Source organism: Calonectris borealis, chromosome 18, assembly GCF_964195595.1.
Source record: "Calonectris borealis chromosome 18, bCalBor7.hap1.2, whole genome shotgun sequence".
NCBI lineage: Eukaryota > Metazoa > Chordata > Aves > Procellariiformes > Procellariidae > Calonectris > Calonectris borealis.
The window spans coordinates 1,738,744-1,765,562 of record NC_134329.1 but is presented as its reverse complement, the minus strand read 5'-3'; the positions used below and the strand labels follow the sequence as shown (position 1 = coordinate 1,765,562).

The 26,819-nt window shown below is 44.4% G+C and overlaps 1 protein-coding gene across 10 annotated transcripts; it reads right to left on the bottom strand.

The window, feature by feature from the left end:
* Nucleotides 1-87: 87 nt before the first annotated feature.
* ASCC2 (activating signal cointegrator 1 complex subunit 2) lies at nucleotides 88-26,802 on the bottom strand. 10 transcript variants are annotated; one of them, XM_075167186.1, is made up of 20 exons: nucleotides 26,702-26,777; nucleotides 25,689-25,819; nucleotides 24,306-24,401; nucleotides 23,058-23,234; nucleotides 22,547-22,717; nucleotides 20,743-20,872; nucleotides 18,732-18,799; nucleotides 16,937-17,047; nucleotides 15,901-16,013; nucleotides 13,763-13,837; nucleotides 13,108-13,215; nucleotides 11,458-11,526; nucleotides 10,656-10,730; nucleotides 10,215-10,401; nucleotides 9,422-9,636; nucleotides 7,651-7,770; nucleotides 3,894-4,118; nucleotides 2,035-2,143; nucleotides 1,387-1,463; nucleotides 88-863 (listed from the first exon to the last, which is right to left on the bottom strand). In XM_075167186.1, the coding sequence occupies exons 3-20, from the start codon at nucleotides 24,384-24,386 to the stop codon at nucleotides 695-697; spliced, it is 2,280 nt and encodes a 759-aa protein (XP_075023287.1). In that variant the 5' UTR covers nucleotides 24,387-24,401; nucleotides 25,689-25,819; nucleotides 26,702-26,777; the 3' UTR covers nucleotides 88-694. The 10 variants fall into 10 exon arrangements, with proteins under 10 accessions (XP_075023287.1, XP_075023285.1, XP_075023289.1 ...); XM_075167184.1 differs by lacking the exon at nucleotides 25,689-25,819 and having other exon boundaries at nucleotides 24,306-24,405; nucleotides 26,702-26,802; XM_075167188.1 differs by lacking the exon at nucleotides 25,689-25,819 and having other exon boundaries at nucleotides 23,058-23,216; nucleotides 24,306-24,405; nucleotides 26,702-26,802.
* Between the last annotated feature and the right edge of the window lie 17 nt (nucleotides 26,803-26,819).

The window sequence follows — 26,819 nt, the reverse complement described above, 5'->3', positions numbered from 1 at the left end:
TGCCTGCAGATAGAGCACATTAAAAGGCTTGTTGAGGTTCCTCCGGGTTAAAGATCAATACGGTTTGTAAGAGCCTAAAACACCAACTAAAAAATTTAAATCATTTATTTGCACGTTCTGTTTTCACACGCCTCACTCAAGGGACAGAAATTTATGATAAGGTCTTATTCACCTGAACTCCTGTGTGTCTGTCGGCAACGGGAATAGCCTGAGCGTTTTCCTGTCAACCTTCAGTTGTACTTCAGGAGAAGGCGTTTCAGTGGAGCAGAAAGCTGCGAGGGCTGTTCCAGGGAAGCCTTGCTCTCAGAGCTGCCCGCTGCATGGTCTGGAAGCCCGCTTGAGTTGCAGAGAGGGTGCAAGGAGCCAGTATGAAAATAAAATTCTCAGAACTATAAATAGTACAAAAGGAAACAAATGGCTGGTGCAGCCTGTCCGATGCATCGCGGTGCAGCCCACTGTCGTACACGCGTCTCTCTAGAAACTGAAGAGCCGTCGGGGTCTGCCTGGGGGGCAGTTCCTTTCCGTGAACGGGCAGCCCTCCCACAGGGCGAGCAATTCCACAAGAGCTGAAGTGCCAGGTATTGAACCACGACATCCAGTCCCCCGAGCAAAGGGAGTGCCGAGGGAACGGAGCACAACTGCCTCCTCCTAAGCAGAGGGCTGGGGAGGATGCAACACCTGCGCTAAGAGTCTTTCAGGAAGGAATCATGCCTTTATTCCGCTTTCTGTCAGCCATGACTCGTCGATTATGGTTAGCTCTTGTGCTTTTGTTTGCTTCCTTCTTCCTTCGTTCCTGCACTGTTTCCCGGTTCTGCCCATGGCCCTTCACATTCCCAACAACAGCAGAGCTGTTGTGCTTGTGCCTGGAGTACACAGAAAAAGGACATCACAACAAGCACACTGCACGCTTGGGGGACAAAATATATCAATCCCGAGAAACAACTGGGTGTGAGGAGTTCAGGCATCAGGCCTTGAGCCGCGGCTCACCCCAGCTCTGCGGGCCTTCTGCAATAGCTGAGTATCAGCATTAGCCACACGACGACTGCGTCCTTCTACACATTGAGTCTGTCAGCTAAAGCCAGCTATTCAACCGTCCTGAAATCCCTGCGGGAGCTGCCCAAGCTCTGGGAATCTGTGCTCTCCAAGATCCTATCTTGCACAGGGTTCTGCTGCTTATGATAAAGGGATGTGCCTACCCCATTTGATGGGATAGAACAACCAGCAGTGAAGTAAAAGCTGGGCGAGGAAGTTAACACCACCGTGGTAGTGACCCTGACATACAGGAATGTCAAGGAACAGGTATACCCTCAACAATTCCAGTCAGCAGCAAAACACCTGCTAACTGCAGAGCACGGTATCACCCCACAGAGGGGGATGCTTACTCACCCCTTCCTCGCAAGGTAAGCCAGCCGCCTGGCTTCAGCTCTCTCCCGCAGTACAGCTGGGTCCTGCACAAAATGGTCCTACCGTGGGAAGGAAGGAGAGAGGTCAGTAAACTCATCAGCATCATGCAAAAGCCTAGAGCAGGAGGTGATTCTGTTGGACCATGGAACAGAGTCAATTCATTTTTCATTATCTCTTCTGGCTGAGCCAGCAGGATTGGTGTCAGTGACTCTAAATACAAAACCTGGCAGAAAACCTGACTGAGACTTCTTCCCACATCCTACCTCTGCCAGCAACACCATCGACATCACTATTTCCAGTATATCCATGACAACAGAGCATTAGTGACCCTCAAAGTGTTCTGCTTGCATCGTCTGTCTACGGAATAAAGGAGATTAAACCTCTCCATGGAGTAAGTGTCATTGCTCCGGCATGGTTAGCCTAGGAAGCAGTGGATAACTGTACTCAGGGGCCATTTCACAGTCCAGCAGACCGCAGAAGTAGCCACTCTGAAAAGCAGCTCAGTCTCCATGCTACTCTTAATAGATTCACTCTCTGAAAGAGGAAATCTGCTCCACATCACTCTGCAGGTGAAACAGATAAGACATATGGCAAATCTTAATGCAACTCCAACCACAAACTAAATGTCACCTTTGTTCTTTCCTTTTCAGCTTCCTCTTCCTCCTCTTCCTCCTCTTCCTCTTCCTCCTGTCCTTCCTCCTGTCCTTTGGGTCTCAAGACCTGAGGAATTGTGAATGGCCTGAGAATTAAGACACAAATAGTCAGCAGTGAAGACAGTACAGCCCCAAACGTTTCACTGAACAGCATATCCTTTTCGGTTTGCATCCTATCTTTCAAAAATGAGAATCTACAAATTTCATGGACTTTTTTTTTTTTCTTCAGAAAAAGAAGCAAGGGACCCAGTAGCTAATGACACATTTACTATGGGCAATTAACGAACACATGTTCTTCACTGGGGAATGTTCACTATGAAGTTGTTACTGAAAATAATAATAGTTAAAAAAGGCAGCAGGTCAGGAAAAACCTGAAACCTTACAAGGAATTTCTCCAATGGAACAACTGCTTCCTCTGGGAGACGGGGATCCAGGCACAGCCCCAAGGCGTTAGTAAGGAGCACACTTAGCTAGGCTTTAGCTCACCAGTCAGGGAGCATCTGTTGTACAAAGACAAACCCTCAAACCTCAAGCTCAAACTCAGACAGAAACATTAATAATCAGAAAGTGCTGTGCTCTAAAACCTCTATGACCGGTCAGTGGTCCACAGAGGCCCAGTTTCATTGCTGTGCCCCACTTTCATACAGGGGGAAATACTTGGAGAAATCCATCAAGCTTTATGAATCACCCTGCACACGCAGAGCAGCAAAGGGCCTGGGGGGGTGGAGGCAGAATTTACCACATGCCTATAGCTCTTCTTTTTTATATATATATATATCTGCGTGTGCTTAAATTCTATTGGAATTCAGATCCACCATTCCACTGTCAAAGAAATAAATGTAAAACCAGAAAAGCCTTTGTTACCTTCAAACCTATAGCTCTAGTTTCCAGCAGTAACATTCACTAGTTGTTCCTACTGCCTCTCTAGGAGCAGTGAGCACTGAGCACCTGAAGTAGGGGAAAAGACCCGAGTGCCACACTGTTACAGGCAAACCACAAAAAGGATTTAAATTGAAGCCTCACCTTGCTTTAGCAGGGAAAAAAAAAACAAAAGGGACAAAGGAACCTCAAAGATGCATTTTGGTTTGAGATTAGAAATGGTGACATCTTCATAATACATCAGAATTTAAAAGGCCACTTTCAGAAATGTTAAACCAGCTTTTAAAGCACACATGTTCTATCTCTAGCTCATTTCTAAAATAAATATTCTACAACCCCCATCCCAAACTAACCCTTTGCTTCCTAAAAGCTAATTGTCCCCAGCTGTCAGTCATTGTGGAGAGTGCTGTGCAGTCCATCAAGGACTGAATTCCAGGTGTCAGCACTCTGAGATGTCAGAGGGGATTGGCAAGGAGAAGTCCGGTTGTACAGTTCTCCAAATTTTGAAGTTTTCCTTTGCTAACCAGCCATTTTACATTGCCCAGCTACACTCAATCCTGATTATTCAAGATAGCTCATTTTCTCCCACTGCAGGATAGTTTTCTAGGAGCAAAAGCACTGCTGAGTGCAAGTTCCAACACAATGGCAAATTCCCCTCTTCGATTTGTTGATTAGTTGAGGCAATGGCCGAGTCCTGCAGACACAGAAAGTGGAAGCCTGAGAACATCCTGGGTGCACGCCACGGCAACGCTCCCTACCAACAGGAGAAGAGAGACCCAAATCTCCCTCCTTGCATGTTACAGAGAAAGCAGCAGCAGAGAAAGGGGTGGTTTGAAGCACGCACATCCTCATCGAGAAACAGAGCCAAAAACCAGCGTGGAACAGGTTTGTGCGAGCCAGACAACTCTAGGCGGCGATTCCCATCAACCTGCCATTGACGGAAGCCGCAGCACCTACCTCCTACTGATCAGCTCATCATCTGAGTCAGCATCGTTTGCCCCCACTTGATTTCCATCGTAAGTGTCATCGTACTCATCCTCATAGTCCTCCTCATAGAGCTGAGCTTCTCCTGGCTGCACAGGAATCTCCTCCACAATCACACTGTACTGGCTGTAGCGCTCCTTCTGCTCAGCAACCAAGCGTTTGTCATTCAGCAAACTCCTGGTCGTGTCCTTCTCCCTCCTGCACTCCACAGCATGGAAACGGAGACAGACACAGAATGGCAGTGTAAAGATCTTCTCTATATGTCACTTTTTCTCCTGTTAGTAAGTGGAAGCTGAAGCAACAGAAGTCTCATCTCAAACTCCACAAGCACTACTTAAGCCTACCTATTTCCCCTCTGATTTGTAACAGGGCTGTTTGGCTACTAGAAACGGCCACTCCTGGCTTGGAACAAAGTCATTTTTAAACAGAAGCCCAGCAAGATTACACAGCAGATAAGAACAGGAATTGGAGACCGCCACTGTCATTTGAGACGGAAAGGAAGCTTTTACAGGAGGCCAAATGCAATTATACTCAAGCTGAAATTTGGCCAAGATCCAGGTAACACAAGAAGTCCCATGAATCTTGAATGGCAAGCTGTTAGGGCTAAGACTCCCGTCTACGAGATGGCTCTGCAAGGCCCGGAGTGCCCTCTAACACCATGCTGCAGTATCGTCTCACTGCGGTAGCACGCACAGCTGCAAATCATGGACCAGGCCTGCATTAGAGTAACTGCTGCACGGACATGTATGTTCCTATAGTCAAAAACCTCAGCTTACAAATGTGAGATGCAAAATACGAACATAGTGGGGAGAGCCAAAAAATTAGTGACGCAGCAAGTAAGGATTAGAATAAGCACAACGAAGAATGAAATGAACAAAACAGAGTAGACTAGTGATTCTGATCCAAGCTATCTCAGAGCACTGCACATACAATTTTAAAAAAAATTTAGGAGGCAAGTAAATTATAGTCATTTTAAAGAAGGGAAGACCAAGAAATCGAATTTTGACAGAGGTATTAAAAAGCAGCCACTGAGATGCTGTGTCTTGAGCTGCACAAGCGTAAACTCTTTGAAGTCCCATTTTTCAGACCAGCCAAGTATATGCTTACAGCAAAACAGCAAGGGATTCCACTGTCAAGTATTCACAGGACAACTTGCAGCCCTCAAAGTCTAGGAGGAACATGCATCAGTGATCTATTTGGCATCTGGATATTATCAGAGAAAGAACCCGTCCAAGGCAGACTGTCAGTGACTCAAGAACGGATAGACTTATGTGACATACTAGCAAGCAGTGGGGAAGTGATCCAAGCAGCCTGATTTTCGTTAAGAATCTTAAAACAAAGTAACATTACAGATAGATGTGGTTCCCCTCTCTAACATGACTCACTCTGTTACATGCCTGCATTTAGCTGCAAAATGCCCTACAAAGCGTGCGGTTAGTTCGCACATACCTAGGCTGGGATAACATCTTCTGTTGGTATTCAGCATGAGACTGAACTAAGTATTTGATAATTGTTTCCTGTTGAGCTGGTCTGATGACTGCAGAAGAGCTGCACTGAAGTGTTTCAGGCACCAATTCCAGGAAGAACAGTGGGATAACTCCTCTAGTCCCATGGTGTTCAGGACATGCTCTGACTTCAAGAGACAGATTCAGCCAGCAATTATGGCTGGCCAGGCAGAGACAGGTGAGATCACTTTTCAGGATCAGCAAAGAATCATGTATATGCTAGTATGTTCGTTTCCTCATGCTTGTTTCTTCTCCTCATCCTGGTGCGGCTTTCTCCTTCAGATTAACAGTCCCTGCCCCAAACTGCTTACACTTACCCGCACAGCGGCTAGCGCAATGGGACCCAACCTGATCTGGCTTTTGAAGCACTATTGCGACATCATGTTTAGGCAGCAACAACACTCTAAACACAAGCAGAATTTGGTGAGCAGAAGAATTTAAAAAGGAGAAAAAAAAGATAAAAAAAGATATATTGATACAATTTGAATCCAAAGCAGATCTCAAACTAGGCTAGGAGAACCCTGTTACCCCAGACGCTTCGGTAAAACATCAGGTTTCTTGCTTGTGGAACAAGGGCTACTGAGGAAGTTGCACTTTTAGTGCTGGAAGGACGCACTCTTCATATTTATGGAGTTCTGAACATTAAAACGTAGAGAGCAAGGTACTATAGCTTATCCTCTGATTTAGTTAGATATGGTCAACTCTGGGCGTAGGGTGTACATTGCTGATCCCAGCTAGTTGCCTCCGGGTTTTAAAAACCACTCAAAACATAAATAACGCATCTGGAGTCCTGCAGAGAGAGTGTTCTCAGTGTAAGAAGAACTGTTTTGAAATGAAGACATAGCCTGAGGGAGGCCAAGAGACACCAGGAACAGCAGCAGTAAGAGGATAATCCCACGAGGTCACGTAACAGTACAGCCGAAGAGATGACAGCCTTCTCAAGGAGCGATGTTCCATTGGAGAGAGGACACAGCCTCCCTGGCAGCAGCCGGAGGGCAATGCCACGGGAGCAGGGTCCCACAACCCAGCCCAGAGATGACTTACAGCTTTCAAAGCTCTGTAAGCGATCTGCAGAGGGAGCTCCCAGCAGGGTTATTCCATACGCTGGATGCACCATGCTGAACTCAGAGTGCTCTCTGGCCTTGTCCGGCCGCTGCAGCGGCCACCCACATGCGCAAGACTTTGGGGAGGTGGGAGGTAACCGAGCGTGCCGGTGCACAGGGCTCCTGCTGACAAGGTGCCTGCCTGCACTCTGAGCGAGGCAACACGATGAGGAGAAAAGAGAGAGATTGTGCCTGCGAATTCTTAGCTATGGAGACTTCAAAAGTCATCGTCCAGAGAGAAAAGAAATTATTTTCTTGCCTAGCTGAGCCAATATAAGCACTATAGCACCGCTGCTGAAAAGTTGTTCGACTGGACTTTGGGACAAAAGTGATTTTCTCCTGAGAGTTTGATGCAGCTTTGCAACCAAAAACCTTAACCGGGAGCTGCCAGGGTCATGTGGCTCAATCTCCAGCCAGACTTTTATTTACGTTCTGTGTAAATACATAAGAACATAAAGATCAGACTTGGCTGGTTAGAGAAAGTGTATAAAAAGAATCTGAAACAAATCAACCACATTATAGAGATACAGTTGACATGAATGGGAGCCAGCAGGACAATGCCCTAACCTAAATTTGCATGGAGTGTGGCACAGCACAACATGCCAAACTAGGCAGAAAGCAAAGGAAATGCCCTTCTGCAAGAAGCTTACAGCAGCAGGAACAACAAAAGCAGTCTAAGCCACTGAGTGTTACCAGATTTTGAAGTAGATGGGTATTGAAGCTTCACTTGGATCTAAACCAAATCATTATTTATTCTCAGTTCTGAGTCACAATCCCAGGCTCGTAGAGATGGTTGCTTTTCAAGGTTTGTTGTTCAGTACAAGTTTAACATTAAGACCATTAAGCAAGAGCCTGACATTACAAATGAGCTTGGCAGAGCAAACTCTAGCAGCATACAGAGGAAAGCCAATTAGGAAAAACACTAACCGAAACCAACCCCCTAATAATATTTCATTTCACTTTCCCAGAGAAACAGAAGAAACAGGTGGGAAACATATTCTATAAGCCTTACCCCCTGCCAACAAATTCCTGCAGGAGGTTTCTTTGAGAAATAAATTTGCAGGTTCACAGATATTTATTCCTCCTGACAGACAGGGTTAATTAAGGGTGCACAATACTCACCGCTTGCCTTTTTGTATCCGAGAAACATCCACTGAATCCCTACTGAAAACATCAAACTCATCATTCTGGAAAACATTATAGCGAGAAGTGACTAGAGGAGTAGGGTCTGGCTTCAACTGTCTGTTAAAAAAAAAAAAAAAAAAAAGAGAGTAAAACCAGAGGTGAACTGAGGAAGATCAAGTCCTCTCCTTCCTAAGACCTTGGTTTATTCTTTGTCAGTCTCAAAGTCATCCACAGCATGCCAAGATTGTCTGCGTGGTGCTGGCTGACTGGGTCACCGATTGCTATTCCTTCATTTCACAGCTGCACTACAGTACGTGCACAACCACCACATAGCATTGGTCTAAGATAAAAGACACAGTTTTCAAAGCTTGTCTTTGTTGGGAAACTAAAGCAACTTACAGAAAGCAAAAAGAAAATTCTTCTGTTCATTTAAGAATAAGTAAAACTGTACAGGAGCATGGAATATCCAACAGACTGCCTGGTCTCAAAACAGTGACTCAGTAAAGCCAAACACTAAGTATGATGAATTACATGCTGGAAAAAATTCCAATAATTTTCCGCTCTTGATTTCAGGATATTTATCTCCCTATGATTCCTTCTTACTTCTTTCTCAGGGTTACAGGTTTATGTTTGTTCAACTTATAAGTCAAAAGACCATTATTTTCACATTCATTTTGTTGGTGCTTGTAGCTCAGCTGGGCATTTGAAAACGCTGCTGTGCTCACTTCTAAAATCAGCAGTGATCAAAATTCTACATTTGCTATTGAACTCACAGTTTTGTTTCAAGATGCAAACGGCAGAAAAAAAAAAATCCAGCCCTATCTTCTGTAACTGCTGTCCTCGCAGGAAAAAACCAACCCTTCCAAAAGCCCACCCCACATCATTTGTGCCAAAGTCATCAGATCTGACTGTGAGAGCACGAAGATTGTTGCAAAACTAAGATTTTTTACATCATTTTTCTGATAAAGATGCTTTCCTTTTTTAATGCAACAATGAGACAGTCTGCCCATTCCTCCATGAAATATGAACAAACAGCACATTCACATCCTGACACTCAGTCAGAAACTGCTGTTGCAGCACAAACACATGCTAGCAGCTGCAGACAAATAAAACAACTCAATTCCACTGCCAGCTACAAACCCTACATCCATGTACAACCCAGAGAAGCAAGCAAAAGCCTGGCAAGTTTGTCAAAGGGTAGATAAAAATGGATCTAAATTGCCATTTCCAATCTCTCTCTGGTTTATCTTCAATGGCAAAACGGTAGCCTTTCCAATACCATATTTGACCCTGCAGGTTACATTTCAGCTGAATTAGTTCCTCTGAAGACGCCCTTTCCTGCAGGACAGCTGGGATTTTAACACCCATGACCCCGTCCTCTGCAGCAAAATAACTTTTGAAGGCAACACATTCTATTGCTCAGCTCAGACTAGGCCCATGTCCCCATGATGGAATTTTAATGGTTCTTATTTGAGTGTTTAATGTACAAGTATTTTTGTCCCTCCATCACAAACCACGACCCAGCATCTGCTCTGCTAAAATGCTGAGCAGTGAACATTCCAGTCCTCTGCAGGGACACAACAAGGGCAGAAAGCTAGTGGCAGATGGCAATGAGAAGCTCTCACTGCAGCAATCTACCCCACGAAAATGCACATGCAACTTCTTAGAGCTCTACAAGTGTCTAACCTTCAATAAGAATGATGTTAAATAGCAACGCACAGATGAAAAAACAAAAGGCATCAAAGCCGTGCTAGAAGTTGTCCCACACCTTTGCATTGTTCGGTCCAGCTTATCCAAGTATGGCACCAGTTTATCTTCTAGAATGTTGTTGATCACTTGCTCCGCATTGTAACTGTACTCTTCCAGGCAGGCCAGGATGAAGCCCTCACCAAGGTCCGGCAGCAGGTCTTTCACTTGAGAGATCAGAGAGTCCAGCTCCACCCCAGACACCTTGACAACGGGCGCAGCAGCTGCACCGGCACACTACATATACCAAACAGAATCGGTGGCATTACTGGAAAGAGACAACGGCTGAGGGATGGCAGGTACGCACATTAAGAAAAGGAAAGGAGCAGTCTGGGTTATCAGAATTTAAACACAAAGAAGTCAAAGACTGAAGTCAAAAGAAGAGAAATCAGCCAAGTTGTTTATACTACACAAGCTCTGTGACACAGACTTGGGCACACAACGACTTTTGCCTGTCCCTGAGTCAGCAAGGACACTCTGGAGAATCCCTCCCTCAAATAACATATGAACAGTGCATTTAAAAAATATGCACATGAACTACAGCGATGAAGCACAGTATTTAAATAAACCACAGCAACAGGAAACCCACACCAAAGGGAGTTAGAAGCAATTTGCTCAAAGATAAAGCCGGGATTCACACGTAGCTTTGTTTCTCATTTCACAAAGCACATGGGGCTGCACTGAAATCTCGCAAAGGTAAGAAATGAGACTAAATCTAATGTAATCCCCAAAACCGAGCAAACCAATCCTCTCTTCACAGACGAATGAAGGACAGAAAGAGCAGAACCCAGTCCTATCCACACAGCTCTACCCACCTCATCCTCTGACGCATATGTCGCCCCGAGCTCTTCCATGTCCTCAGCAGTGCTCTCCACTATTGCTGATGCTCCATTAGATGCTGCTGGTGGTGTTGGATCTTTAACACCTTGTGCTTTTTTCCTGTCTATCCCTTCCCATGCGCTTTCCACTGCTTGGAGGATATAGGCTGTCCTGGTCTCATCTCTAAGAGGACAGCATTAAGGACATTTCTAGATGCACATATTCAGACCTCACCTTGAAGCAACTATGCAATTTTCAGTGACTCCCAAGCCTGTGTCTACATTAACATTCCCCCCTTTCTTTTTTTAAGAGAAAACTTTCCATCACTCACTGTCAGTCATGCAGCTTAACCAGAGGCAGCAACACTGGAAATGCCACTGGCATGAAGGAATCCAAGAGCAGCCAGGTCTGCAAAACCCCAAGGTGACAAAGGATACAGTGTGGAGGATGCTTGCTGAAGCAGACTGACATCATCCTCAACAGGAAACAGCTCATCATAGTCACAGAGAAATCTGAAAATGCAGAAGCAAGTTTAATCAGTCGAACTCAAGAATAAATTACCAGCAGACTGTCACACGCTACCAGCCCTGCTATGCCACTTTGACTTCCTCACCGCTCAGGCAGAACCCGTACAACCTCTCACCCAATACTGAATTCCAGCACGGGTTGCCGCGTCTGATTTTGCCCCCATTATGCTGCAGCATCACTTTCCCCGAAGCCATCAGAGCCAGCTGCAACACCCTTCATGACGTTGAGACCTGTAACCCAGTGCCGCATTACAGAGAAAATATGGTTTGAACATGATCAGAATGACAGCATCGTCAGGAGGACAAGATCGAATTCCCAGTTCTGCCACTTATTCATTTCGCATCTTCAGCATTAGCACTTAATATCTTTCTGGTGTGGTCACCCCAGTTGAAAAGCACAGATCAGTAATAATAGCCTAACTTGCCAAGGTAGCTAATGGGTAAATTGCTATCCTCCACTTTGAAAGCCTGGATTAAAGAGAGTGAAGAATAACATTCTCCAGCGTCATGCAACATCCTCCTCACCTTTACAATAAAGTCTGTACTGCAGTCTGAAATCCTCTCACAGCAGTTCTCCCAACTAGTTAGAATGATTACTAACTCCCAAATGTCTCGTAATGCCTCATAATAATGTCTCGGGCAATTCTGTTGTAAAGAGTGGAAGAAGGCGGCAAGCTGACCCTCCCCTTGGGCCTCTTTCGGTGAGACTCACCTCCTTTCCTGAAGCACCGAAGTGAATATCTGTAGAAATTCCTCAATAAAAGGCTGAATGTTCTCACAGCTGCAGAAAACAATGGCACAACAGAGTGAAAAACTCAGTGGTAAGCTTACCGCATTGCACAACCTCCACATTCTGCCTCACTAGCCAAACTAGTCACGTTTATACATCAAGGGAAAATCCCATTTGAAAATAGATTTCAGTCCACTTTTTGGCTTTCACAGGAGCAAAGGGTCAAATGGAAACAAGTTCCTTCTGTGGCTTCAGCAAACATTTCAGCCAGCTAGATCTAAATCTGTATCACAGCTAGTATTAAGGACTTCCGACAAACTTCACAAATCATAGTTTGATGCCTCAGACTTGCAATAAGCAGAAAAGGGTGTGTAGCGCTTTGGTAATTACACTCTTATTATAAGTCTTGGGATTATCCCAGTGAACCTCCCAGAAAATATGTGCTCACCTATGTAAGAACACATGCCAAGCAAACTCCTGTTGCAACCTTTCTATTATAACACCTAAACCTTCCATTGCCGCTGATTCATCAATCCTCGCAGCAAGACAGAATGCCCTCTGCAGTGCATCAGTGTAAAGAAAAAGGTATTTCCCTAGAAGCTGGACATTGTGTTTTCGCAGTAGCCTCAGCTCTCGTCAAACTGGCAATGAGTGTCTGGAGCTGTCCTTTACTACCTCTGAAGTATATATAATCCTTAACACTGTGGAATCTGAACACATTACACTCTTTGCTTCCTTAATACTTTCAATATTCCGGTGGGTATGGAAAGGCAATACTCAGGTAAGCAAGGGTAAGGCAAGGCCACTATTGCTCCTTTAAGGTTTGGATTTATAGCACAGACAGATTGGGTGATTTAGTCCAGGTCACAGAGGAATTCAAGGAAGCAAATCCAGGTCTCTCATAAGGAATTCCACCAACAGACCCTCCTGATCTTCTTGGACAACTCTCCTGATATCAAACCAGGGAAAATATTCAAGCAGAACAGGAGCCACAGGCACCAGCAATCTACGAAACCTGTAATGAGTACAGGCAAAGAGAGACCAGCCCAAGACAGCACTGGCCTTCTAATCAAGATCCAGGTTCTCGGCTCTGTCCCCAATATGCAGCATGATTTTGGGTCATTTTGCTTCTCTTCGTTTCTCTATTTTAAAATAAGGATAGTATACTTGCCTTCATTTTCAGATTACACACAGAGCTGTCAGTTAACAATTTTCACAATAGGAGAGGGGGTAGAACTAGGTAGAGGACCAGTATCTAGATTTAAAATGACTGTTTTCAGTGATCTATAACACTGCATCACTTTTACTGTGGTGTCTCAGTCAAGGTGTCTACACACAGCATTAGAATTTGCAACTTAGCCATAAACTGAGGTTAGAAAGCTTGTTGGACCATGGCCTTATCCCACTTTAGTGTGACACAGCTCACCAATTCTGGATCATATAGCTTCATCTGGGAGATTCCTGCTATGCAGGACAACAGACTTCTGATCTTAGCCAAAGTCTTTGGCTACGACCCCAACACAAATAGCAGTATCTGTTCATTTCCTCCAGTAAATCTGAAAACGAGGAAACAATCTCCCCCACAATGGCAATCAAATAACTGGCTAGTACCACAGAGCCCAATGCCAATACCTGCTTTCTAAGATGGGCTGCAGGCAGACTTGGTTTATTAGGATGTGAAAAGCTTCTATCATCTTCTTCCTGGAATGTGAAATTCTCCTCCACAGATCAGCAAAAACACTTCAGAGAGAGTAAAAGAACACACTGTTGGTGTCGGCACAAGAAATCTGAATCTTTAACACACCTTTACTCCAGAGTTGTCCCTCCAGAGGGGGAATTTCATTAGCAGAATCATTTCTTTGCTGCCAGAGATTAGAGCCATTTCATACTCATTAAGGAAAAATCCATGCTCTATACAAAGTTGGTCTCAATCACCAATCTGACAGCTAGACACATGATATCTCAACTGTACCAGCATAGTCTGCGCCTTAAAATGAGACCAACCTATACATAGAGACATCATTCATGTTTTCACACTTTGTTACAATTTGAATGCATCTCCCATCAAGTTTCTTCTTAGACAGCAGTGAAAGAAATGATTAGTCACCCCACTGCCCAGGAAAATTTGGAATTAGAGAAGCCATCTCTTCAGAGTTCTTTGAAGCAGCATAAAAAAAAGAGAGAAAGACTCTGCAGAGGTGGGTAAAGGAGCATGAAGTGAATTTTTAACTAAGCCCTGGGAGACTTTTATTGAAAAGCAAATGCAAGCCTTTGCAGACATTTTCACCTGTTATCCTCATAATGCCTCTTCTTAATTGCAGATTCCAGCTCGGGAATTGCCAATTCATAAAACGAAGCTAATCTGTAGAAAGGGGCAACAAAACAGTAACTGTCAACTGAGGTTTCAAAAATCATTTGCTAAAAGACAAATCAAATGGTTAATTTCATTAAATTCTCCTCACTAGCTCATACTCATAAGTAATACTCATTAGTATTACCCCATTTTGTTATTTGTTCCCTGAAACACAAACAAGCAAATATGTGACAGACAAAGAGCAGCACTCTAAGGAAACCATCAAGGTGTCTTTGAAGACATAGGCAAAGAAATGCATTTGAAAAGCATCATGCTTCTGAACAAAAGAACAATCTGCCCAACCGAGGAACATCCCAAACACAAATTTGCAGTCTGCAGAGAACTGATATTCTTGAGTCCATCCCAAAACACCCCCTCCCACTCCAATATCCCTGTGGCCCTATCTTGTGTACGCTAAGAACTGGGTATGAAACAGGATATGATTTCCAATAAAGTCTTACTGGTCTTGCTATTCAGCTCTGCTCTAGGTGGGCATTTAGATGAAGGTATCCAATATGCAGAAAGCCCAAGAAGATGTTTCAGTAGGATGGGGGACAGAGGAAACAAAGTTAGTTTGGTCCAGTTTCACATTTTACGTGCCAGGCAGCCCACACAGACCCTCTCCTTCAGGGACAGAGCACCACGAGATGCGGAGAAACGCCCTCACAGAATAACAGCCAGTACTGCTTCCTGAGTAGCTAGATGTTACAAATAATCGTTTACAGCACTTTGCACAAAAGCCAAGCTGAACTGATGAGCAGAGGCTCCATTAGGAACATTATGTCCATGTCTCATATTAAGAGCCAAACATGTTAAATGAGTATCCTTGAGGCAAATGTAGCAGAAGCTGGTTGATACTTTTAGTCAGGGAGAGAAATTAGCCAGTGCCAGCAGATTGATTCAGACTCATAGAGGTTCCAAAAGATGACACGTAAATCAGTTTTCCCTCCCCACACTCCAAAGACCCAGTCATTAGTCCATATTGAGAAGTAACGAAAATGTTGCTGTTGTCCCACCGCACAGAGATCAAGACTGTTTTAGCCCATCTCTGACATCAACAGTAGAATTAAAAGCAAAAGGCTTTCCTCCTCTGAGTAACCAAGCATGTAAGCAGCTTGCCAATCCAAACAGCCACCAGCAGTCCACCCATCTGCTCTTCTTTCAGTAACCAACTCGACGACAACATCCAAAGAGGACAGAAACCTACACACCCCAGAGCAGCGTTACTCAACCTGTGGTCCATAAACCACTGGCAGCTGTAAGATTTCGGAAGTCTGCAACATGATTGGAAACAAAAGCAAAATACAAATGTGTGTTCATTCACACTAACAAGCAAACAAAACAGAGGAAATAAGGACCATAAATTAACACTTGGTCCTAAACAAAGGCTGTTACGGCAAGACTCTCCATGATCTGGGGGCTTAAAACACCTGGAGCAAGCCGGGTAAGTGCCTCTCAAGGACTTGCAGCCTCTGTGGGAACACACTCTGCCGTCTGGTCCTTGAGACCATCCTGACTCATCACCATTGTGATCCAGAATTGGACAGGGAATTAGCTGTCAGCCCAGCTGTGGTAGGGCTGGCTTGTCATCCTCTCCCAGGCACTCAGCTTTTGCCAAACCTCAATAATATTCTCTAACATAAAACAGGCAGAACATCAAACAAAAATATTTATTTTCAGACCTTGATGGACTATCACTCTGAAATACTTTCTACTTCCTACGGGTCCTACAGCAGGAAGCTCTTTTGGTCCACAACTCTATTGCTCGTCCTTCTCCACCCTTTCCAAAGCACACTGAGTACTGTTGAGCTGGGTTTTGAAATGCTCGTGGTTGCCTGGCTCTAAAATCACTCACAGATAATGATGAAGGCGAACATAGACCAGACAAACTTTAGACGTCCCTATATTCATTTATCTATTATTCTGTATTCTTGTCAGTGTGAACCTAGCAGTCTCTAGTTGCATTAAATCTGTCTACGCTTTTAACAATGAAGGGACTGGGACAGGACACAGCAGCACATTCAGTATTTTTACTTTGCCAAGACAAGCTCTGTCTGCAGTCCAAGATGTACCTGTAACAAAACTCATGTTTTTGGAAGGTCTGGCAAGCCAATGGGAAGACATCAAGAAACGCCCAGAGTGTCGTGCAAGTGTCGCATAAGTACAGCACAATATCCTTCAGCTCCTGAGAGAGAAAGAGCAATTACTGAGAGAAAAGCCAGACAAGTTTTCCTAGGAACACAGCATAACTCGCTAACACGGACACATCGTGTTCAGATCAAGCCTTTCTCCTGACTGCACAAAGAGAGTCTGCTATCCATCACAAACACATTACATGTCACTGGGTCTAGAGGCAGAGACGTCTCTACTAAAATTTCTATCCTTTAAAGATCTATAATGCAATCCCAACTGCTCACTCTCATTAAAGATTCTGTGAAATTATGAGAATCCTCATCATATCGTGTTTTGGACAGTGGCTTTGTTCTCAATATATCCTCCACATATAGTATTCTTCCCCACCCAGCTGCAAGCACTGCACAGCAGTAATACAGGAATTAAAGGGATGATTTCAGCGGTCCATTTCAGTGCAAGATGCATTTGCAGGGTAGCTGTACCAACTCCCCCACACAAACTGTATGACTAAGATTTTGTAGAAGACCATGCTCACTGACATGGGGCCTGTCTTTGTACAGCACCCAGCACAAAAAAAACCCTCTTAATTAACCAGAGTTAAAGTGCACTGTTGTTAAACTAACATTTCTGAAGGAAAAAAATCAACTCTGATGACTGTCAGGGTTACGTGGAGACTTCTGTCAGATACTCTGTTATATTATTTATAAGGTGGTTAAGCGAAAATGATGCCAGGTTTAAAAAGAGCCCATGATACAATGGATATGGTTGAAACGCACAAGAGCAAAGCAACCAACTCACGGTGGAAAGGCTTTATCACCAAGTCATACGACAAACAGTGAAACAATGACATGGAACCATGTGCTGTATGAGCCACCAGTATTAGGGAACAGAATGACCCTCTGTGGTCTTACTGCTCCACGGACTGTTCACTCTGCAGGGCTACAAAGAGTAAAGTGCAAGGAGCAACAGTTCTACCTGGAGAGGCATGTTCCCTGGGGTCACATTGACTTTTTCTTCCAATTTCTGGGGCTCAGCAGAGGCTCCTTCACACTGCAAACCACACTTATGCAAAATATTGTTGAATACCTACATCAAGAGAACAGAACAGTGTTAAAACATACAGAAGAAAGCAGTGGGACATGCTTTATCTTGTTAACTATCACTGCTATGATCACGTATGCAATACGGGACTATTTCCATACAGCACGGAGCTGTGTAAGATGAAAGCTGCAACAGACTCTTGCAGCCTACAGCAGGAAGGGCCACACTGCACTTCTGAAACTCCATGCAACTTGCAAGTAATTTAAGTGCAGCTGCGTATGGTTGTGGTGCTGAGACAGGGATTGCAGCTAATCCAAATCCTTAGCTATGTGAGAAAAATCAGCCAGGAAGGCCAACACTGGGAGATCAACCGGGATCCCTATTTGCAAGGGAGTAGTGGGACAACTGGGAAGGTTAACACCACCTCCTGCTTATGAGCTAGTCCCAAAGCCTTCCTGCCCTATCCCCTGAGGTTAGCAGGACAGATTTTGTGGCTCTTGTTTGTAAACAAAGAATCTAGGGAGAAGCGGAGAGAATTAGGTTCCGGATTGCTAACAACCTCTGGTGTAGGACCAACTGAAAAGCAACTCCTCTACATTTGCACCTTGAGAGATTTGCCAAACCCTCCTCCCACAGATATGTGAACGGGTGGCTAAAGGTACTGAAGTTGCGTACTTGGGGTTAATATTACTGTTCTACAGGGCATGTAAGCTCCTAAACCTGCACAATATTAACTCCTTTCAGTGACAGTGTAAGCAAATAAATAGTTTTATGGATCAGTAACGACACATCTTTCTTTGAGCTGTACATCCATACACTTGAGATACACTGGTATCACCCTGCAATGGTTACCAAAACACACAGTAAAGAAACCAGTGTTCTGCAAAGAAACTGCTCCGACACAGTACATCACGAAAAGCAAATGGAATCTCTGCTGCCCTCCCCAGCAATTCATTTGAAGGTTTGATCTTGCACCCTAGAATAATTTTTTAAACATGGCATCACCTCTGAGATTTACAGTTTCTTAATACACAGAAAGAAAGAATGTGGGCTTTCAAAAAGTCAAGTGACATTATAGGTGTCTTGGGGCAAACGGTATCTTGGGTTTGTTTATTTTTGTGCATAGGTGAGCTTTCTGAGGACATAAACGTGACATTTTCAGGGTACAAAGATGTCAAGGCACCCTGATTTCCCCCTCAGGTTAAATGTGAATCCTACTTACTGAGTCTGGGGAATATAAAAGCTGCTTATAAAAATGAAAGCTTAGACATGGAGAGGCGCTAAATACCTTTTGTATGGCAACAATGCATTCCTTCCAACAGATTTTCATTTACTCCTGAGAACCTGCAGTGTTAACGCTAACCCATCCTACTATGTCAAGTCTTAGCTACCTCTCACGGTCTCTATTTTGACGTTCTAGGTTTCAATGCTTCCCCCACTTGGCAGGGGGGATACAAAGAATACTTTTTGAACTGCCTAACGAAAATTCCTTGAGATTAGCTGCAGAGAAGGCCAGAAGCTGAAGGAAGGTAATAGGAAATAGTCATCAAGTAATAGTTTTAGATAAAGGTTCAAAACCCACCTGACACACATTAGCATAAACTAGAGAAAGCAAGCAATAGCAAATACATTCTGCCTGCCTACGACCACATTTGCTCCCTTCCACCCTCTAAGCTATGCCACATTTCCACATGAAATCCGAGCCCTGGGCCAAGCCGGAAAGCAGTACCTGGAGGACAGTGGGCAGAGTTTCGTCTAGGTCACTGAAGTAGTTTGGTTGCTGAGTGAAGATATTTTCTGAGAAGAGAGGGGAAGGAGACCATTTCCCATTAGTTCAGACAGTCATGCCAACAAGCAAATTTGCACCAGAAGATGTACTTGTATTATTACTGACACCCCCACCCCCCCCAAATACAGCTAATAACCATTTAGGACAGGGGCACAGGCTCACTTCTCAACTCTTGCACAGGGCCGCCTCATATAAAGCTGGCCCATCAACTCTTCAGTGCAACTGGAGAACTGGTAATGAGAATATGCTCATCAGAGCAGAGCAAACGAGATATTAGATGATTCATGCCCCCGAGGTTGAATCAATGAATACTGCAAATACTACCGCTAAACATTCCTAGTTCCTTTATTTGACAACTGGAGTTGACTCTTAATTACTGATAACAGTTCAGCACACACTGGAAAATGTTCTGCAGAATATTTCTGAAAGGTAATGAGGCTTCAGTAATACCTGCTATTATATTACTAGGACTTCATTATCTTTACAAAATACTCCACTGAGTAATGGCATACCATAAATCCACCAAGTAAGCACAGAGGCTGCCTATTTTCCTGTGAATTACTGTTCAGACGATGAAAATTAACAGAGTTCTCCAGCAAGGACAAAGCACGGGTAAGAGTTATGAGACAGGTTTCAGAAAAATTTATACCCTGAGAAGAACCTAAAGTTTATCAAGTTATGAATTACACACCAGAATTGCTCATGCCATTGCTGTCATAACATAATGCAAATAATCAGGTGAGCAAATCATTGGTCACCTGCGTGCAGCATTACTGCGTTGCACTCCAGAGAATATGTATAATTCAAATGAAGCTTCATACACTTAGGTCTTCTTTGGAATATTTTAAGACCCAGATAATCTAAGCTTCACATCTGAAAGAGAACTATGTATCTTGTCATGCCTTCTTACCACCTCTGAGGCTTGACAGATTAATTTAGATTGGAAGTTACTGAAAAGGGATAAAGGGATTAAAAAATGCAAAGATTTATCTAAGCTTCTCTGGTCTAGAAATTTGGCTGCATCACACGATCTCTAACCCTTCTCCTATTAGTCAACTTGGAAATGAGACAAAAATAACTACCAAAGAAAGAAAAAAGTTTCATTACATGAAATGCAGACAAAGTGGGTTAGAATTTCAGAAGAAGAGCTCACTTAATCCAAGGTTAGGTGCTCACGTGGATGTTAAAGATCACAAGGGGTTCCCTTGTGAAGAGAGCACAGGATAAATACAGAAGCTAAGCCAATATGCCCTGTCTTCATTACACAGGTTCTAGCATCCAAGGCTGAGACGTTACTTAATATGCACTTGCCACTAAGGCTGTCTGTACAGATACAGAGAAATCTAGGGATAAGCACAGCTTGGGCAATGCTCTGAAGTGCTTTGTGGTTTGAAGGCACTATATAAATCAATGTCTGCATCGAAATGTCAAGTTCTCCCACTTCATAGACCAGCAATTACCTCATGTTGCACGTTTCACTTGGCTCCCAACTCTGGGAACAAAAGCACTCATATAAGCAGTTGGACTGTGCCCCATCTTCTAACCCTCCTCCCTCCCTGCCCAGGAATTGAGTTGTTTGCCCCTTTCCATTTCTGTCAGGATTTTAAAGAGCCCTCATGGTCTTCTTACAGTGGCTGAGGACACATTTAATTGGCACGGGAAACAACTGCTGAGGCATAACTGAGCCTTGGTTCATGCCTAATGCCATGAGCCCAGCTCAGGACAGCTAAGCAGCAGGACACAATGCTTTCCTTGACATAAATGAAGATCACAAGAAAAAAGAAAAAAGTAATCTGATCTAGAAATTGATCTAGAAGTTATAGATTCTAGTCGCTACTGAACAATTCTTTTTCAGAGCAGTAACATTAGTATAAAACCCCGCTCGTCACTTGCCATTATACGAGTAAGCAAAAGCCGAAATGGAACAAGTTGTTCCTTGGCTTTAACTAACCAATCATTTTCTGGAGCAGGAGACCATTTCCTTTCCCAAAAAGCACACAGAGATCCAGAATCTTAGGGATGTCGAACAGGAAGTTATTGTAGATAATTTCTCCAAAGACAGAGGGAGTGATAAAATGATCCTACAAAGGAAAAAAAAGTAATTTAAAGGATAATCCACATCTTACTCTGCAAGAACTCCAGCATTATAATGACACCTGTAAAAACATCTCTCAAAGGTGTATTAAGGATTTTGCTTCATAGAAGGCAGCAACTCTGCTTACACCAGCTTCTGCAGAGGCCTCCATCCCCACATTCCCAGCTGCTTGTCACTGCCACTACACCATCCACCCCACTGGCCTCGCCCCACTCACAGGGCCAGGCTGCACCATGAAATGAACCAATCAACCTAAAAGTGAAAAGAAAAAGTTACCTACAGCCTGTTCAGTTCCCACACCTGGCTCACGACATGGCCAAATAAACAGCTGAGCTGACACAAGAATGGCTCAGCTCAGGAGTAGGAATGAGTAACCAGGCACAGGAACAGCTTAATCGGCACTGACACTGAAAAAATACAGGAGATCACAGCCTGAGGTTATTGGTACGCTGGAAGAATAGAATGAAGGCACCAAAGACGACTGCATCAGTAGGAAGAAAACTCGGAACTGCAGCTCTATACCCTGACTGCTGGAACACTGTGTCAAAAACACGTGACATTGAAGGGATTTCTTCTAACATTGTAGATCACAAAAATTCCATCATCTTTGACACTGAAAAACAAGCAAGCTAAAATGTGATTTTGAATTTTCAGAGGACAAATTTGCCTATGATAGCAAACGTTTCAATCACAGTGAAAGGTAGTAGGCGTGTTTTCCCTGCTAAAGCAGAGGGACAGGGCTTTATGCTGGCTAGCTTCAGTTTCTAGAACTCCTGCTGACTGCCTGCATGACAACAGACTATTCATTCTCTTCAAATTACTCAACCTCAAAATGGTTTCAAATGCTTGTCTGCCCCATTGGAGTGGTAAGATTTAATCAGATCCTGGAATGAAAGACACCATAGAGGTGTCGGGTACTTTTGCTGAAATGGTGCCAGCTGCAGGCTCCAGCATTCCTTCTACCTGTTCCCCAGTCCTCCAACTCCCACTCCGAGAACTTTCCTCAAAATGTCCTGAATGTCACCATTGTGATAATCGAGAGAATCAGTACATCACTAAATAACACATCATGAACCAATGAGGATATGAAGGGAGTAATTGCTAAAACTCAACCTACCCAAAGGCCTTGTGAAAATTCTACAGCTGCTCGTGGGAGCTGCACTCACGCAATTAAGGTTGAGAATGTCTTTTAATTATGGTGCCAAGAAAACAGTAATTTAGAGCAATTTCATTGTGTGTTCAAAACTTGGGGAAAGTTCAAGGAGAGACAAGTATTAGCACAGATTGCGCGACACCGCATGGCACAGAGGAAGTGGCACTGAGGGAACGACCGCTCAGCTACTGGTGGTCTGTTCCACGCGGCTGCACGAAGGCCAACGTGCTGTTTTTTTCCTTACAGCGATGTATCATACCACCACACGCAGCTAACCTGCTATTACCTACTTGATTGCCTGGATTTCCTTCCTAAGAAATCATTGCATAGTTCAGATACTTCAGCTCTGAGTCGTTATCATCTCCATACGGAGAAACAGACTGATAAAAATAGCCAGGGAGAGGAACACAGCTGGACATGCAAGTAAGAAACCTGTTTAATTTCTCTAATTGTCTTTTTCCCTAAGCTATACAGCCCGGAGCACCTGCAAGGCAAAGAAATATTTACCTTGGACTCCTTGTGAGTGGACATTCTGAGGAAAGTCAGGAAGACACTCCGATGAAGACATTTCTGCATGTCATTCACCTCTGGATGGCAATCCAACAACGCATCGAACTTGCGAGGGGCATAATACAGGTAGGAATCCAGACATTTCTGAAGCGTCTCATCAAATATTACCTTGTACAATGAGAGACAAGAAAATGGAAAGAAGGGAACGTCACACATTCATAGGTTGTGCTCATGGGCAGCCCAGTTAAATTTAAAAGCAAGCTAAAACATTCAAGAGCGCTGAAAGGATTCACATGCATCAAATACAGGCAAACTCTTAAAATCCACAGCAAAAAATCCATAGGGAAATACTACTTTCTTTGCACTCTAAGGTGCAGTAATTAAAATGCTTGACAAATGACATAATGAGCATATACAAGTCTTTACGAAAACGATTTAAAGTTCGTGGCTTTTACAAGCACTTAGATTGTTCTTGCCTTTTCTCCAGTGTCCACAAAACAATTATTACCTGGCACCAAAATTTGTCATGAGGCAAAGCCAGAAGCCAGTTCAGGTCATCTGCAATGAATTTTGCTCGCTCCAAGAATTCTTCCACTAAAGCAGGGTCTCTGACAACAGGTGGCGGTCTGTATAGCACAAAAGACCGATCTGCTTTTATTTCTGGATGCTGCAGAAAGCCAAAACACTGTATTAAAAACACAGACCAAGTGACAGGAATGCCCAGTTACCATTTGCACTGCTCACAGAACTTGAGGAAACCAACACAAAATTACACTTTAATACAATTTGACATGCAGTTCCCTGGCAACTTCCCATTTTCTAATCTTTCAAGGCAGCAGACAGTGGGTTTGTATCCTTATTTATCAGCAATATTTTCAGACCTTCGTAATTTGGTAGATGTTGCTCCTTGCATTCCATTAACCAAAAGCCTTGCAAAGCAATCCTCCCACACCTTCAAAACAAACAGCAACAGCTTAATGTCATGCCTTTGAAATGTGGCCTGCACTCTCTCTTTTTCCTCCAAACTGGTTCTTGCTCAACATTCCATGAAGTCAAACCAACATGACCATCAAACACAGAGAAGAAACATCTCACCCCCCTTCCCAAGGGTTACTGAACAAGCTTTGCCCAAATACTCCCATCCTAGAATGAGAATCATGTTGAGTAGCGAGCAGCAGCTTTGAGCTCTGCCTCAACCCACACGTATGCCCAGGGTAAACCTCCTCACAAGCAAGCAGCATTAACGACAGGTCTCACTTCTGCAACATGCCCAGAAGGCTCTCTCCACGCCTTCTTATTTCTGGGAGAAAAGGGTAACTGTGGATTTAAGTTTCTGATTTCACCAAGCTGAAGCCACAGGGCAGGAGGTCACGGGATGCAGTAAGTGGACGGACTTATACCAGTGCTATAGCTCAGAGCTAAACTTCACGCAGAGTTTGCAAAAGCTCCCAAAGCATTCTCTCTACTGCAGCAAAGTTTACATTGCTAATCAGGCTGTGTCTCAAAAGAATAATGAGTTCTGGGAGAACACAGTTTACTATAGATGTTGAACACAGTAAGTTTTCATTTACCCATCACTGAAATAAAATTCTCAACTATCTGAATGCAGTAAAACATGAAGAAAACAATTTCTTTAACGTGGAAGCTGACCAAATCCCATCATATCCTGGACCAAGAGCTAGTTTTGCCCAGGCCCAAATATATGACAATTATTTGTTAAAGGTCTTCTTTGGCTTTCAGGAAAAACACAGCTCACCAGAGCCGGCAGAGTTCTCAGCTTCCCTGTCTTGGGATCCCTTTCTGTCAGCTGGAGTTCGTCCAGTGGCAGTGCTGGCATCGTGATGACTTGTTCCTGTCTTCAGCAAACAGAAAAACAAAAGCAGCACAGGATGTGTTTTACAAGGTCAACCAAAAGCATAACAAAAGAGGCTACAACCGTACTGCAGCACACATACACACAGTGGCTGGAAATATACTTATGCAAAGCAATTTATGCCCCACCCAAATGCCAAACCTCGAGGGAACACCCAAGAGCCAGCTGCACATGCCTCAGAAGAAACCTGTAACGTGGTGCTATACCTTCATTCCTGTTCCTTACCGAGAGGCCATAGATATCTTCCAGGACAACAACAAGCATTTTGGGACATTGTTTAATATGGGAGCTTGATACTTAAATCTGGTTCCTGAAGAGTTGGGCTGACCTCTGCTTTTGCAGTCTCTTTTAATACTTGCAGTCTATCTCCTTACATTACAAACTGCAGAGGCAATCAAAAGATATCTTGCCAACATATTATTAAAAGAATATTTTTGGTGCTTACGTGGCAGAATCACTCAGCACTCATCCAGATAAGGCACGCAGGGTGAGCCTACAAAACACAGCCTTCCTTTCCCCTGCCAATTTCCCACGTGCTCACAAAACTATATTTTACTCCACAACAGCATTTTTAAGCTCAGAAATATTTCAATTAACTTTCTGAAATTAACTGTAAGTCAAACCTTAGAGTAATTCAAAAGAAATTATTATGTGCACTGTTTAAAAAGTTCAGATATTAACAAAAAATGAAAATTGCAAGTTAACAGAGTTTTTTGTTTCTTGGGGTTTTATAGTATTATGATTTCTGTGAAATGGTCCTAAAAGGTTATGTTCTTGTTAAGATCTAAGACCACAAATCTCCTTACATACATATTTAATTGCATTCCCATTGCTTGGGCAGAATAACAATTAAAACAGGAGAAGTGTCCCTACAGCTGAACAATACTGATTCAGGAGCAGGATCACAGTTTAGACAGCAAGTGAAAGAGTAATATTTTTGGTTCCAGAGAATTTGTCACCTATGGAGTTAGGCAAAAATTGTGTCATCTAACATTTTAGAGTTCGATTTTCCACAAAAAAAAAAAAAGAAAAAAATTACACTAGAACAACGCCAATATATTGGACAGCTTAGAAAACTTAAAATAATTATGTCTTTCCAAGGGAGTTTAAAGATTAGAATATTGACAAGAGCGTTTTCAATTTTTTTACGATAAACAATTTATTTAAAAAACACACTTTTCAGTGGAATAAGCGAAGGGTTCTTCAGTTCTCATCGTATATTTAATTTGGCTCTTAGAGTTTCTAGAGTCATTCTGAAAACTGCACATAGAAGCGTGTGTTTGCAACAAGGAAAAAATGTCAAGTGTCTCATTTCAAGCCTGCCAAGCATCAAACTCTCCAGTCCAAATCAAAAACATCTTGGAAGAGACGGGCCCCCTGACAGAAAGCTTATTCATCTGGAAAAGAGAATAAACCTGAGTATGGAATATCATCAACACAGAGAATCATCCCTGATCACTGTCATATCCTCTTCCCTACCTTACAAGACACGATTAATTTGTCATACCCTGTGATTTCAGGCACGCAGGTTTAAGCCAAACAGCCCTAACAAAGAATACAACAAACCAGGCTCTTGTTTTCACAGCATCAGAAGTGTCCCCTGCCCTGCGCGTCCCGCTGCCCACCGAGGTGCGCAGACACGGGGACACGCGGGGTGAGGTGCTGGGGCCGAGGCACCCACCACAGCACCGCTCTTGGAGGACGGGTGCCACGCTCCAGCTTCACTAACGGCAGCAGCGCACGCTGGATGTGCTGCTGAAGAGCCGGGCCCTCTTCCCTTTGTCACCAGTCCCGCTTGTCCCCCTCCTACTGCACCTCAGGGACCCCCAGCAGGCCAACACCAGGCCTGCTCCCCACCTACTCCCCAGCCAGGCACCGAGCTGAGCTCTGCCCACACCTCCTCCCGCCCGCCACCACGGCCACGCCGCCACAGCCCCGAACGCCCCCTGCAGCCACCGCCACCACCCCCCGCACCCCACCAGCCCCAGGTCCCGCGGCCCCGCTCCAGGCCCCGCCACCTCGTCCCGGCTCTGCCCGCCCGACAACACGCCCCTGCCACTCTCTGCCGCCACCGCCAGCCAGGCCGAGCCCTGTCCCCCCAGACACCCCTTTGAGCCGCTGCCACCGCCGCGTCCCCCTGCCCCGCCCCCCCGGCCCTGCCCGGGCCGGGCCCGGTCACCCTGCCCAGCCGCAGCCACGTACTTCCAGGCCCTGCCGCAGCCGCCGCTGCCGCTGCCCTACCCCAGCCGCCCCCCGCCACGGCGCCCAACCCCCGTTACCGGGCAGCCACGTCCCCCCGCCGCCGGCGCCACGCTTCCGTAGCCCAACAGCCCTTCCGGTGCCGAGCGGAAGTGCCCGGGGTGGGCGGAGCCCCGCAGATGCTCGGCGCTGCCCCGG